At 48.0% G+C, this 16,052-nt stretch overlaps 1 protein-coding gene across 1 annotated transcript in view; it reads left to right on the top strand.

Moving 5' to 3' along the window:
• The window catches only part of CPSF7 (cleavage and polyadenylation specific factor 7), an 81,751-nt gene that overhangs the window by 15,857 nt on the left and 49,842 nt on the right, over nucleotides 1–16,052 (top strand). The window contains 4 exon segments of the mRNA XM_075325250.1: nucleotides 726–785; nucleotides 787–921; nucleotides 923–937; nucleotides 3,731–3,834. Coding sequence (XP_075181365.1) covers nucleotides 726–785; nucleotides 787–921; nucleotides 923–937; nucleotides 3,731–3,834 — 314 coding nt within the window.

The raw sequence follows: 16,052 nt of genomic DNA on the forward strand, positions 1-16,052 counted from the left end.
TGGGAAGCCGCGTGATGATGACATTGGCTATTTTATATCATTTATAATGGTGTGGTCCAGCTTTCCCAAATTCCTGAATTTCCATCCTTCTTTTGTTATACAATGATGCAGATGTGTAATACTGTAACAGTAGGCATTAGTCGAAAAAAAATAATTTTGCTGCAAATGCATACCTGTGCAAGCATGATTTCCCATTTCCGGTATTTTGGTGGGAATGCTCTTTATCATTCTATTGTTGCTTTTGTTTGTTTTGTTGTTCTTCGTACTAAGGCTACAGTCCCACATCCAGATGACATTTTCCATATGCTGTCCACTTGTTTTTTCTCGCAGTACATAAATCCATAGAGTTTCATGGACTTTGTATACTTATCCATGACAATCACGGATCCAGCTGCAAGATCCATAAAACTGGGGAGTTCTTCTTCTGATCCATACTTGTGTTCTGTTGCTCAAGTGATCAATTCCAATATATTTTTATTTTACAAGAAAACATTTCAGGGGTCTTTTTTTTTTTTCGTTTATTTGGGAAGGAACACAAAAAACCCAGATGGCAACTAGGAGGCCACCTGAGAAAAAAAATGATCCTTTTCCTTGCAGATAAAATTTGCTCAGATGTGTAAGTGTAGCCTTGTACTCATTGTCTTAGCTTTTGTGGCATGATCACCGGTCTTTATGTTGCACGGTAGTTTGTTTGCAGAGTTAATAATGATTTTCTGCTTTCCTAGGATTCAGAATTTGCTGCTGAGCAGGTAGACCTGTATGACGATGTCTTGGCCATTGCATCCCTTGGCCTCATCTCACAATGATGGGAAATCTAATGAGCCGACCTCTATGGTACAAGCCGCTGCTGATTTAAGCAAGAAGCCACCATCCGTGCTGTACACATACAATAATGCCAGGAAGAAGGCATCTCTATATATTGGGAAACTTTACATGGGTGAGATGATATTTTTTATTTTTTTTAGTTTGTGCTCACATCCCTTCATGCAAATGGAATTTATTACTGTTTGATTCCTACGGTCACAGGTCATAGGACAAGCCAAGATCTCAACGGTGCACACGTCACTTCCGGGCGCCATTTTCCTTAAGTCCGTTGCTGGGAGATCAGTGGGCCAGAGGCGGAGCATGTGTACATGAGATCTTGAGCCAAGAGCGCCATCTACACACGCGTCGAATCTGGGCGCCATTATTGAAACCTGCACTGCTGACATATTTAGGATTGTCACAGCAGCACAACAGCCCCAGCACAGTACCCGCAGCATTGCTCCTGCCTCCTAATACCCCCTCCACCACCTCCCAGTAAGCTACATTTGGATTATAAGACGCCCCCCTCCTTTTCCTCCCAAATTTTGGGAGAAAAAGTGCACCTTTATAATCTGAAAAATACAGTATATAACCATCATGTAGCAGCCATGTTGTTGGTTCAACCCGACAAGAATCTATTGGTGGTATTAGGGCCTAGGACTGAGAATTGGTCCGGGAAAGCACTTTAAAGCGCACCAATCACCAGGATTTTCCTATATAACCTAAAGCCAGTGCTATACTGGCACTATCAGGCCGATTGAAAAGAGGGAGGAATAGAGCAGGCAGAGGGGTGGGAATCACTATCAAAACCTACTACCACCCAAGTGATCAGCTGATCTGCAGCTGCTGTCATTCAAAAAGCTGTTCATTGTACAAACTTTTCTTGCTTGTGTTTCAAAAACCTATACATCCTAGTAGCTGACAACTAAAGGTATGTATAGAATCAGCCTGAGTGCCAGTATAGCACTGGCTTTAGGTTATATAGGAAAATCCTGCTGACCACTACAGGTATGTATAGAATCAGCCTGATAGTGCCAGTATAGCACTGGCTTTAGGTTATATAGGAAAATCCTGCTGACCACTACAGTTATGTATAGAATCAGCCTGAGTGCCAGTATAGCACTGGCTTTAGGTTATACAGTGCCTACAAGTAGTCTTCAACCCCCTGCAGATTTAGCAGGTTTACACATTCGGAATTAACTTGGCATTGTGACATTTGGACTGTAGATCAGCCTGGAAGTGTGAAATGCACTGCAGCAAAAAAGAATGTTATTTCTTTTTTTTTTTTTTAAATTGAGAAAAGTTTATTCAGAGGGTCATTTATTATTCAACCCCTCAGAACCACCAGAATTCTGTTTGGTTCCCCTAAAGTATTAAGAAGTATTTCAGGCACAAAGGACAATGAGCTTCACATGTTTGGATTAATTATCTCTTTTTCCAGCCTTTTCTGACTAATTAAGACCCTCCCCAAACTTGTGAACAGCACTCATACTTGGTCAACATGGGAAAGACAAAGGAGCATTCCAAGGCCGTCAGAGACAAGATCGTGGAGGGTCATAAGGCTGGCAAGGGGTACAAAACCCTTTCCAAGGAGTTGGGCCTACCTGTCTCCACTGTTGGGAGCATCATCCGGAAGTGGAAGGCTTATGGAACTACTGTTAGCCTTCCACGGCCAGAACAGCCTTTGAAAGTTTCCTCCCGTGCCGAGGCCAGGCTTGTCCGAAGAGTCAAGGCTAACCCAAGGACAACAAGGAAGGAGCTCCGGGAAGATCTCATGTCAGTGGGGACATCGGTTTCAGTCAATACCATAAGTAACGTACTCCACCGCAATGGTCTCCGTTCCAGAGGAGCCCGTAAGGTACCTTTACTTTCAAAGCGTCATGTCAAGGCTCGTCTACAGTTTGCTCATGATCACTTGGAGGACTCTGAGACAAACTGGTTCAAGGTTCTCTGGTCTGATGAGACCAAGATCGAGATCCTTGGTGCCAACCACACACGTGACGTTTGGAGACTGGATGGCACTGCATACGACCCCAAGAATACCATCCCTACAGTCGAGCATGGTGGTGGCAGCATCATGCTGTGGGGCGGTTTCTCAGTCAAGGGGCCTGGCGATCTGGTCCGCATGCATGGGAAGATGGATAGCACGGCCTACCTGGAGATTTTGGCCAAGAACCTCCGCTCCTCCATCAAGGATCTTAAGATGGGTCGTCATTTCATCTTCCAACAAGACAACGACCCAAAGCACACAGCCAAGAAAACCAAGGCCTGGTTCAAGAGGGAAAAAATCAAGGTGTTGCAGTGGCCTAGTCAGTCTCCTGACCTTAACCCAATTGAAAACTTGTGGAAGGAGCTCAAGATTAAAGTCCACATGAGACACCCAAAGAACCTAGATAACTTGGAGAAGATCTGCATGGAGGAGTGGGCAAAGATAACTCCAGAGACCTGTGCCGGCCTGATCAGGTCTTATAAAAGACGATTATTAGCTGTAATTGCAAACAAGGGTTATTCCACAAAATATTAAACCTAGGGGTTGAATAATAATTGACCCACACTTTTATGTTGAAAATTTATTAAAATTTAACTGAGCAACATAACTTGTTGGTTTGTAAGATTTATGCATCTGTTAATAAATCCTGCTCTTGTTTGAAGTTTGCGGCTCTAACTTATTTGCATCTTATCAAACCTGCTAAATTTGCAGGGGGTTGAATACTACTTGTAGGCACTGTATATACGAAACTCCTGGTGATTGGCGCGCTTTAAGGCTCAATTTTTTTGTGGCAAATGAAGGTGTTAGTTGGCATGTAAGGAGCTGGACCCAGAGTGATCATCTGATTGCCCAATCAATCAGTTACATGCTAGGCCTTTCTAATACGCTGTTAGATGAAAATCTGTACTTGATGGGAATCCCTCTTTCATTCACTAGTGGACGACAGATCAGCAGCTCCTCTCCGCCATTCGCTCTGTTGGCGTCCATGACCCTGTGGAACTGAAGTTTGCAGAAAATCGAGCAAATGGAAAATCAAAAGGGTGAGAATGAAGATTTGTATGTATAAATCCTGGTGCAATGAAAGTACATTTTGTAACATTCACAAATAAGTTCTATACCTTTTTAATTTATGGGTCCTCCTGGACCTGACAATAACAATCTTCCTTATATCGGGGAATTGCTTTAATAGTAGTTCTCCAATATGATGATATCCTCCATTATAGCCGCACATACACTGCAGGAAACGAGGAATTCTAGACATTCGTGGTCAGCCCGGAGAAAATGAAGCAACTCTGATGTCCTTGGCAAAAACATTAATAGTACAGTTCTTGTTCTAAGCTATCAAAATTCTGCCTTAAAACAAAAGTAAAGCATTGGGTCTGCAAAAATCCCCCCCCCAGACTTCACTGAAAATTAAGCTCTCAGTTGCCTGATGATTTCATGTTGCTTAAGCCTGTTTTTGGTGTCGGAAAGCCACATTTTGTAGATGCTTTTGTGACTTCTTGATCATCAGATTTGCAAAATGTGTTCTTAGATGTACTATGGACAAAATGTATTAAAGAGAATCTGTCAGCAGGTTTTTGCTACCCCATCTGAGTGCAGAATAATGTAGAGACAGAGACCCTGATTCCAGCGATGTGTCACTTACTGAATTATTTACTGTCATTTTGATAAAAATCAATGTTTTCTCTGCTGCAGATCTAGCAGTTATACAGAGCTCATGAATATGCTGGACTATCTGCAGCACGCCAAGTAGTCCTCTAATGATAAAATCACTGGTTAATCATCAGTGGATTATCAAAACTACACTAAGCAGCCCAGTAAGTGACACATGGGCTGGAATCAGGGTCTCTGCCTCTACATTATGCTGCTCTAAGATTAGGTGTCAAAAACCTTTTGACAGATTCCTGTAAATAAAAGGAGGTCAATGGGACAAATCTACAGTTGCTCAAAACAAACAGGCATGCGCTTTTTAGAAACTCAGCCCTAAATTCATCAACCACCACTCTCCATTTTCCTGTAAAAATACGACGATTAGGAAAATTGGGCCTAATGTGCAGTTGAAAGAAGAATTAATCACTATTGCCCCTGTCTACAAGGGCAGGGTGTTATAACCATGGGCCGGAATTATCAGGATCGGCAAGTTGAAAGGTAGAGAAAGCGTGGCCACTCCGCGCTGCTGTGGAGGTCATAAGAGCACAGGATACACGGGACGGATGATTACGGCTTATTATGGACGCGTTCCAGTTTTCCAGAGTTCTTCAACACAGACTGATTAATGAACAGGCGCGCACCAGCTAATGAATTAGGCTCAACTTATGAGTTCGGTGGATCTTCCCCTCAGACAGGTTCTCCAGTCAGGGAATTTCTCACTTTATTTACACCACTAAAGTGTCGCAATGTTACATGAGCTAAATGGATGGTGTAGCCAAAACCCCTTTCTGCCCTGCTCAGCCCATTTTGACAAAGCTGACTGGAACTGGCGTAAAAGAAAAAACATCAAGTCGTAAATTTTTAAGCCGTTTTATGCCAATTCTGGTTTTAATGCTATATTGAATCAGGCCACTTATCTTGGACTCTTGAAAAATAAGGCAAAGTTGGCCAAAACAGGCTTTGTTGCCCACATAGCAACCTGTCAGTTAGCCTTCTACTTCCTAAATTTCTATGAGAACATGAAATCTGTACTGATGTACAGACCAATCAAGCTTTACATTTTTCCACAAGTTTAAGGAATAAAAGCCAATTTCTGGTTGGTTGCTATGGGCAACGAGGCCTGTTTCTCCGCTTTTGCTCTTAAGAAATGAGGCCAAAGGTTTTCTGAAACAGGGGGCCTTGTTGCCCACAGCAACCAGTCTGAAATCCGCTTTGATTTCCTAAACTGTTATGAGAAAGTTAAAAGGAGACCAATGGTAGCACAACTTTTCACTTTATTAAGGCAATTAAAAACTGATTTATGACTAGTTGCTTTGGACAATAAAGCCAGTTTTTTGGCCCTCATTTCTCAAATATCTGACAGGAAACCAATCGGCAGACGTTTTTTTTTTCTGTTTTTATGGGCAACGAGACCACTTGTAGTTACAATAACAGGGTAGATCCTATGGTTAGGTTGGTTTTGAAAGGGGCAGTAGTTGACGCTCTCTATTTCTCTTTCTCTCTTTCTTTCTCTCTTTCTTCTCTCTCTCTCTTTCTCTTTCTTCTTCTCTTTCTCTCTTCTCTCTATTCTCTTCTCTCTCTTTCTCTCTACTCATTTTCCTCTCTCTTTCTCTCTCTCTTTTCTCTTTCTTCTCTTCTTTCTCTTTCTTTTCTCTTTCTTTCTCTCTTTCTTTCTCTTTCTTTCTCTTTCTTTCTCTTTCTTTCTCTCTTTCTTTCTCTTCTTTCTCTTTCTTTCTCTTCTTTCTTCTCTTTCTTTCTCTTTCTTTCTCTTTATTTCTTCTTTCTTTCTCTTTCTTTCTCTTTCTTTCTCTTTCTTTCCTCTTTCTTTCTCTTTCTTTCTCTTTCTCTTTCTCTTCTCTTTCTCTCTTCTTCTCTTCCCTCTCTTTCTCTTTTCTCTTTCTCTCTTTCTCCTTTCTCTTCTCTTTCTCTTCTCTTTCTCTTTCTCTTTCTCTTTCTTCTCTTTCTCTTTCTTTCTCTTTTTCTCTTTCTTTCTCTTTCTCTTTCTTTCTCTTTTCTCTTTCTTTCCTCTTTCTTTCTCTTTCTCTTCTCTTTCTTTCTCTTTCTTTCTCTTTCTTTCTCTTTCTTTCTCTCTCTCTCTTCTCTCTCTCTCTTCTCTCTTTCTCTCTTTCTCTCTTTCTCTCTTCTCTCTCGCTCTCTTTCGCTCTTTCTTTCGCTCTTTCTTTCTCTCTCTCTCTCTCAGCTTGTTACACGATCGAGCCTCGGGCATCTGAGTTTGAGAATGCTCGAGTTTCCCCATTGACTTCCATTATAATCGATACTCAAGTCGCTTTGGAGCAACCCGATGCTCAATCGAGTAACGAACAATGAAGAGCACGCGCGACCATCACTATTGAATAACATTGGTGCGAGTGCAATTCAAATTTTTTTTATATAGCTGATTGCACTTTGTGTATTTATATGCACAGGTGAGTGAACCCCCAAGGCCCCTGTGCGCACTTACCGGATTTTGCCGCGGATTTTCTGCGGATTTGCTGCATGTTTCGCTGCAGAAAAATGTTCATGACATCTCTGCAGGTGAATCACCAGCAAATCCTATGGGAAAAAAAAAAATGCTGTGCGCACTATGCGGAATTTTGACAGCTGCATGTTTTGCTGTGGGGATTCCCGCAGCAAAAACAATTGCATGTCACTTCTTTTCCGCACGTCGCTGCGGGATTTCACTCCATTGACTGCCATGTAATCGTGAAATCCCGCAGGGAATAATGCGAGGCAGCAAATTCTGTGCGGGTTCACTGCGTTTTCCTGCGTTATTCCCTGCTGTATTTCGCGGTTTACCTCCGGTAAGGTACACTCGCTTGTCTGCGGTTTTGCAGGGAAGGGATGTCATTATGACAGGAAGAGGAAGCTGAGCAGAGAGTAAACAAAACACACATCACAGACAGACATCACAGACATAGAACACAGACATATAGAACACACATAGAAATCAAACAGAAATATAGAAAACAAAACACGTGAGGCTCCGCTGTATATTTACCGTCCAGCCGAGGTAAGCATCACAGCGGTGGCCCGGTATTCTCAGGCTGGGAGAGGGAGAGCCCTCACTCACTCCCACCTCCCGCAGCTGCCCCGGGAATGTCGCATGCATTATGTGGCACTACCGGAGTGTCCCCGGCTCTTCCTGCTGCCGTGATGCAGTGGCAGTAAGGGTAATTCAAGGAGTGAATGGCGGCGGATCACCGCCACTAAGTCCAGGCTTGATCATGGCAGCGTCTATGTGACAGCTGACATGATCAACCCGTAAGTAAAAGTGAAAAAACACACACCACGAAAAATCCTTTATTTTAAATAAAACACAAATTAAGCCTCGTTCACCCTTTTTATTAACCCCTCCCGAAACAAAGCTCCGACGTAATCCACAGCTCCGGCGTAATCCACAGGTCCTGCGCTGCTTACATCCAGCCGTGACTGACACCACAGCGCTGAATGAATGCAGCCTCACAGCGAGACAGCAGAGGTAATTACCGGTCATTTCCCCACGGCCAGTAATGTGAACTCACTAACCGACCGTGAGAAAATGCATCTATCTATCTATCTATCTATCTATCTATCTATCTAGTCCTCTATCTATTCTTCTATCTGTCTCTTTATTTATCTATCTACTATCTATCTCAGAAGGAAATGTTTTGTTTTGTTTTTTTTTCTTTCTTCAATGTGCTTTATTGCATTGAATGCAATAAAGCACATGTACCAACCCGCACGCGGCAATACCGCGAACAATACCGCGGCAAACCGCATGCGGTTTTCGGGTGCGGTTTGCCGCGGTTTTTTACCGCAGGTGCGGTAATCTTTCAGTGCCTGCGGAATTTTCTTGAGAAAATTCCATTTTCCAGTGCGCACATAGCCTTAGTGTTCCCATTTTCCTTGCCAGTGAGACATAGGTTTCCACAGTTCAACAACTAGGCTATTACTGAATATGCAGTGTCAAGAAGAATGTCATCCAAGCAATGGCTTACTGTAAGATGAGATGCATCAGGATGGTTATTGTATGGGAAGTACCAGTATTTACTAGCAGGCTTGTAAGCATTAGTCCAATTTAAAGTGGTTCAAACAACCTTTGTCTATACACAATCTGAGCAAATGTGAGAAACCCCCCTCCAGCAAGCCCCCCGCCATGCCGTCTGCCTGGCTCGTGGTGCAGAGTTGAGTGATACCAGCGCATCCTGTAACAGTAGTGAACAGTGTAAGGCTACTTTCACACTTGCGTTCAGCGGAGTTCGTCACTATGGAGAATAGCGCAGTCCGTTAACGCACTGCGCTATTCTCCATAGACTTGTATGGACGACGCACTGTAACGCAAGTGTCAGCGTTGCATCTGCTGGATGACGCAGCGTCGTTATTTTGATGCTGCGCCTGGCGGATGGAACGCTGCATGTAACGTTTTTTTCTTTGTCGCTCCATTGGGAGACCCAGACAATTGGGTGTATAGCTTCTGCCTCCGGAGGCCACACAAAGTATTACACTTTAAAAGTGTAACCCCTCCCCTCTGCCTATACACCCTCCCGTGCATCACGGGCTCCTCAGTTTTATGCTTTGTGTGGAAGGAGGCACACATCCACTCATGCATTCTCATATTAGATTATATCAGTTGGAAGAAAAGTGGGCCCCCACGGGGTCCCCGGCATGTTCCCTTCTCACCCCACTACGTCGGCGGTGCTGTTAAGGTTGAGGTACCCATTGCAGGTACAAAGGCCGGAGCCTCATGCCGTTTTCCTTCACCATCCCTTAGCGGCTCTGGGAGAAGTGGGATCCTGACCGGTCATCCAGTTACTGGGACCGTGCTCCCTCCGCAGCCCCTGTGGGAATCTGTCGGACAGGAGTCTGTTTATCCTCAGGGACCGGGCCCTGCATCTCTAAGGTACTCTGTGTCCCCATGGGGGATGTGCATGGAGCGCCTTCATCCCGGACGCTGCAGCAGCTGCTGATTTGAGAAGACCGGCGGACTTCCGCGCCGACCGCGCCTGCTTGTCTGCCGCGGTCTTAAATTTAGTCCCCGGCTTCATTGCGGCCTAGTAGCAAAAATCCCGCCCCCGGGCCTGCCTGTCAGGGGTAAGGGCGGGACGGCCGGCCTGACGTCGGCTGTGAGGGCCGGAGCATCCTGTATGTTTCCTCCCCCCTCACTGATCACTGTGGGGACCCCAGATTCCCGCACTTTTCTAGCGCCGCCCACGGCTCCACTCCTCCCCTGAGAGCTCCGGCAGCCATTTTTTAGGCATTCTGCCGGTGGAGGATTACCTGAAAAGAGCTCTGCAACTCTGGGAGACCTAAGGCAGGGAATCTGGAGGACACACGCTCCGCTTTTTAGCGGTCGGTAAGCCGCACCGGTCACCTGGTGCTGGTCCCCTTAGGGTGCCGAAATATATACTATATATATATATATATTTCTGTTCGGTCGGGCTGTATACCCTTTCCCATATACCCTCAGTGATCACTCTCCTAGGAGACAACAGCATGTCGTCCACAAGGAGCAAGGGTGCCAAGGCAAAGGGTTATTTCTTTGTCGCTCCATTGGGAGACCCAGACAATTGACAATTGGGTGTATAGCTATTGCCTCTGGAGGCCACACAAAGTATTACACTTAAAAGTGTAAGGCCCCTCCCCTTCTGGCTATACACCCCCAGTGGGATCACTGGCTCACCAGTTTTGTGCTTTGTGCGAAGGAGGCAACACATCCACGCATAGCTCCACTTTTTAGTCAGCAGCAGCTGCTGACTATGTCGGATGGAAGAAAAGAGGACACACATAGTGTCCCCAGCATGCTCCCTTCTCACCCCACTGTATGTCGGAGGTGTTTGTAAGGTTGAGGTACCCATTGCGGGTACGGCGGCAGGAGCCCACATGCTGATTCCTTCCCCATCCCTTTTTACAGGGCTCTGGGTGAAGTGGGATTTACCGGTCTCCAGGCACTGAGACCGTGCTCCATCTACAGCCCCTGGAGAAGATGCTGGATGGAGCGGAGTACATCAGGGACATGGCCCTGCTTCCTCAAGGTACTCTGTGTCCCCGTGCATTTGGCGCTCACACCGCAGCATGCTGGGTGTTGTAGTGCGCCGGGGGACATCAGCTCTGCGGCGCCTGTGCCATGGCCTCATTCAGCTTTGCTGAAGCAGGCTCACTTATGGGAATTGGTCGCGCCGGCCGCTGGGACTGCGGCGCGGCTGGCACTTGTAGTGCGCCGGGGACTTCAGCGCGGCCTGCGCTTTTACGGCGGCCGCGCTGATAACTAGAGTCCCCGGCTTTTGCGGCCTGCTTCCGTTCGTTCCCGCCCCCAGACCTGCCAGTCAGGAGAGGGGCGGGACACTGGCCACTTCCAGGAATCGCTCGCGCCGGCCGCTGGCAGCGGCGCGGCTGGCACTTGTGGTGCGCCGGGGACTTCAGCGCGGCCCGCGCTTTTACGGCGGCCGCGCTGATAACTAGAGTCCCCGGCTTTTGCGGCCTGCTTCCGTTCGTTCCCGCCCCCAGACCTGCCAGTCAGGAGAGGGGCGGGACGCTGGCCACTTCTATGAATCGGTCGCGCCGGCCGCTGGAACTGCGGCGCGGCTGGCACTTGTGGTGCGCCGGGGACTTCAGCGCGGCCCGCGCTTTTACGGCGGCCGCGCTGTTAACTCGAGTCCCCGGCTTCTGGGCCTAGTCTCCCTTCGTTACCGCCCACAGCCCTGACAGTCAGGGTAGGGGCGTGACGCTGCATAGAGCAGAGCTGAGAGCTGGAGTATGTTTTGCATACTCCACCCCTCTCACTGTGTGCACTGTGAATCCGGATTCCCGCACTTTCTCAGGCACGCCCACGGCTTCCTTCTCTACAAGGACGCCGGCAGCCATTAGTGTCAGTTTCTGTACGATACAGAGACAAGTGTGGAAGACCCTGGCATTCTGATAGTCACACAATCGCTGTGACAGGCGTTAAGCAGCACCTGTGGTGCTAACCCCACTAGTGCAGAAGTGCACTTATAGATATGCTTGTACTATATACATTGCACTGTTTGCTCGCACGTTGTATATACCCTCCTGGATTATGCGGAGGAGTTATCAGCATATTCTCTGTGTAAAACAAAGGTGCAGAACCACATGTTTTTCTATACAGCTGGTACAGCATGTACGGCTACACGGCCGGCAGGTTACATAGACTCCCATTGTATGCACTAATGGCCAGGGGATGAGGACGGTGTCTGCAGTATTTACTGACAGATTTTCTGAGACTATGGCTATGATACTAGAAGCCTAGCAGTCCGGACATGTCTCTCACAATATGGGCACTGTTGAATCATTGATCCATGGCCCCCCTCAGTGTGAATAACTAACAGCTCCGGGAATGTCACACGCATCCCAGAGTCACGGCTCTGCACGGACGTCAGTCCCAGACAGCCTAAGTGGGCTCGCTATGAGCGGCCTCGGTTTCATCAGGGTCCTAACAGAAGGACTCGCTGTGTAATGAGGCGGAAGTAGCGGCTCAGGATTCTGATCCTGAGACCGCTCTCAATCTGGATACACCTGATTGTGACGCCATAGTAAATAATCTTATAGCGTCCATCTATAGAATGTGGGTTATTTCTCACAGCTCCTCCAGTGGAGGAGTCAGCTTCACGTATTTTTCTGGACCACTCTGCCTTCAGAGAGGCAGTCCAGGAACACCACGCTTATCCAGATATGCGCTTCTCCAAACGGCTTAGGATTCACGTTATCCCTGTCCCCTGACTTGGTCAAGGACTGGACCCAATGTCCCGAGCGGCATCCTCCAATCTCCAGGCTTGTAGCTAGATCCATAGTTGCAGTGGGAGATGGAACTGCAAACTCAAAGATGCCACTGACAGACAGATGGATCTCTGGTCGAAAGCCATCTATGAGGCTGTCGGCGCACCGTTGGCTCCGGCATTCTCTCCCTTGGGGCACTCCAAGCTATTTCAGCTTGTCTTACACAGATTGACACGGTTACACGTACATCTGTGCCGCAGGTGGCATCCTTAACCTCTCAAATGTCTGCATTTGTTTCTTACGCGATTCAGGTTGTCCTGGACTCTGCGAACCGTGCGGCGGTTGCCTCCGCTACTCCGTGTTTTTAAGCAGAGCCTGGTCTGATCGTTAAGTGAATGGAAGGCAGATTCTGCTTCCAAAAAAGGTTGCCTAACCAGTTGCCTTTTTCTGCTGACCGACTGTTTGGTGAGCGTTGGATGTAACCATCAAACAGTCCAGGGGTAAGGATTCATCCTTTCCTCAGCCCGGACACAACAAACCCCAACAGAGCAAGAGGCAGTCGGGGTTTTCGGCCTTTTCGAGGCTCGGGCAGGTCCCATTTTTCCTCGTCCAATGTGGACTCAAAAGGATCAGAGGAGCTAAGATTCTTAGCGGGCTCAGTCTCGCCCAAAAAAGCGACAGTCTGAAAACCCGCTTCCAAGGCGGCTTCCTCATGACTTGCGGCCTCGGTCGGTAGCAGGCTCTCCCGCCTTGGCGATATTTAGCTGCCATAGGTCAATGACCATTGAGTGTGAGACATTCTGTCTCACGGGTACAGGATAGAGCTCACTTCTCGTCCTCCAACTCGATTCTTCAGAATTTCTCCACCTCCCGGCCGGGCCGCTGCTCTTCTGCAAACAGGGTGCACTCTATAGGCAGAAAGAGTGATGACCCCCGTTCCTCTTCAGGAACAAGGTCACGGTTTTTACCCCAAATTCTTTGCGGTACCTATAACAACGGGCCGTTCCGTCCCGTTCTGGATCTAAAAATGCTCAGCAAGCTCGTGGACACCAGGCGGTTCCGGATGGAATCCCTCCGCCATGTCATCGCCTCAAGGTCCCAAGGATATTTCCTAGCATCATTAGGCATCAAGGATGCTTATCCACACGTGCCGATTGATCCAGAGCACTAGCGTTTCTACGCTTCGTTATAGGAGACGAACACCCTCTGTTCGTAGCTCTACCTTCCGGCTAGCGACAGTCCAACTGGTCTTCGCCAAGGTCAGGGCAGCAGTAGTCACAGTCCTGCACTCTCAGGGTCACTCTGTGGTCCCGTATTTAGACGATCTACTTGTCAAGGCACTCTCTTAGGAAACATGCCAACACTGCCCGAACGTTGCGCTGGAGACTCTCTAGAGTTTTGGGTGGATCATCAACTTTTTAAAGTCAGATCCGACCCCGACCCTATCGATAACATATCTAGGCATAGAGTTTCTTACTCTCTCAGCGATAGTGAAGCTGCCGCTAGACAAACAGCATTCACTACGGGCTGCAAGCTCTTCTTTAAGAACCAGTCGCACACATTGAGACGCCTCATGCACTTCCTACGTAAGATGGTAGCAATGGAGGCAATTCCTTTCGCGCAGTTTTACTGCGTCCACTACAATGGGACATTCTCCGCCAATGGGACGAGGAGTCGACGTCCCTCAACAGAGTCGTCGTTCTTTCTCAGGCGGCCAAGGAATCTCTACGGTGGTGGCTTCTTCTCACCTCTTGGTCAAAAAGAAGGTCCTTCCTATCCCCGTCCTGGGCGATAGTTACGACAGACGCGAGTCTATCAGGGTGGGGAGCAGTTTTTCTCCACTACAGCGCTCAGGGTACGTGGACTCAGCAAGAGTCCACTCTTCAGATCAATGTTCTTGAACACAGAGCAGTGTATCTTGCCCTACAATCCTTCCAACAGCGGCTGGAAAGCAAGCATATCCGACTTCAGTCGGACAGCTCCACAGCGGTGGCATACATCAACCACCAAGGTAGAACGCGCAACCGGCAAGCCTTCCAGGAAGTCCGGCAGGTTCTGATGTGGGTGGAAGACACGGCATCCACCATATCCACAATTCACATCCCAAGTGTGGAAACTAGGAAGCTGACTTCCTAAGTCGCTGAGGTGTGGCCGAAAGAGTATGGTCTCCTCACCCGGACGGGTTTCAGGAGATCTGGCGCCGCTGACAGAGGCCGGGCGTCGATCTAATGGCGTCACGGCACAACAACAATGTGCCAGCTTCATGGCACGGTTTCACAATCATCGAGCTCTGGCGGCAAACGCCTTAGTTCAGCATTGGTCGCAGTTCCAGCTACCTTAGGTGCCACCTCTGGCATTGTTGCCCAGAGTACTGCGCTAGATCAAGACCGACTGCGGCCGCGCCATCCTCGTCGCTACAAATTGGCCGAGGATGTTGTGGTACTCGGTTCTGTGGTGCCTCACGGTAGGCTAACCGGGGGCACTACCAGACCAATCAGACTGGCTGTCTCAAGGGCCATTCTTCCATTTGAATTCTACGGCCCTCAACCGGATGGTGTGGCATTGAGTCCTGGAACCTAGTGTCGTCAGGATTACCTCAGGACGTGGTTGCCACCATGAGACAGGCTAGCATACCAACGTCCGCCAAGATTGACCACAGGACGTGGAAGATGTTCTTATCTCGGTGCTCGGCGCAGGGTGTTTCTCCCTGGCCGGTTGCATCGTCTATGTTTCCTTCCTTCCTGCAATCTAGGTAGGAAAATGGGTTGTCGCTCAGTTCCCTTTAGGGACAAGTCTCAGCGCTATCTGTATTTTTTCAGAAACGACGACTTCCTCAGGTACGCACGTTCCTACGGGGAGTTTGTCTTCTCAGCACTCCGTACAAGCGGCCGTTAGAGCCCTGAGATCTGAACAAGGTTCTAATTGCTCTCCAGATGCCGCCTTTCGAGCCTTTGAAGGATGTCTCCCTTCCCGTTTTTCACGGGAAGTGGCCTTCTAGTAACGGTCTTGTCTCTTAGGAGAGTTTCCGAGCTAGCAACGCTCTCATACAATCTCCCTTCCTGGTCCTTCACCAGGACAGGGTAGTTCTGCGTCCGGTTCCGGAATTTCTCCCTAAGGTGGTATCCCATTTTCATATCAATCAGGATATCACCTCACCTTCTTTGTGTCCTCGTCCAGTCCATCAATTTCAGAAAGATTTGCATCTGTTGGTTCTGGTGAGAGCACTCAGGTTCTACTTCCCGCATGGCGCTCCTGCGCCACCCGGATGCACTCTTTGTCCTTGTCGCTGGTCGGCGTAAACAGTCGCAAGCTTCCAGATCCACCCTTGCTCGGGGGCTCGAGGAACCAATTCTTGAAACCTACAGTTCTACTGGGCTTCTGGTTCTCTCAAGGCCGAAGGCCCATTCTACCAGAGCCGTGGGTGCATCCTGGGCATTACGGCACCAGGCTACGGCTCAGCAGGTGTGTCAGGCACCCACCTGGTCGAGTCTACTTACTTTTACCAAGCATTATCAGATGCATACCTACGCTTCGGCAGACGCCAGCCTAGGTAGATAAGTCATTCAGGCGGCGGTTGGCCACCTGTAGGAGAGGGCCGTTTGACGGCCCTATCATGAGGTATTCTTTTACCCACCCAGGGATTGCTTTTGGACATCCCAATTGTCTGGGTCTCCCAATGGAGCGACAAAGAAGAAGGGAATTTTGTTTACTTACCGTAAATTCCTTTTCTTCTAGCTCCAATTGGGAGACCCAGCACCCGCCCTGTTTTCTCGGGGTTTTTCTGTTTTTTCGGGTACACATGTTGTTCATGTGGTATGGTTCAGTTCTCCGATGTTTCCTCGGATTGAATTGGTCTTTAAACCAGTTATTGGCTTTCCTCCTTCTTGCTTTGGCA

This window comes from Anomaloglossus baeobatrachus, chromosome 10, assembly GCF_048569485.1.
Source record: "Anomaloglossus baeobatrachus isolate aAnoBae1 chromosome 10, aAnoBae1.hap1, whole genome shotgun sequence".
In the NCBI taxonomy this organism is placed as follows: domain Eukaryota; kingdom Metazoa; phylum Chordata; class Amphibia; order Anura; family Aromobatidae; genus Anomaloglossus; species Anomaloglossus baeobatrachus.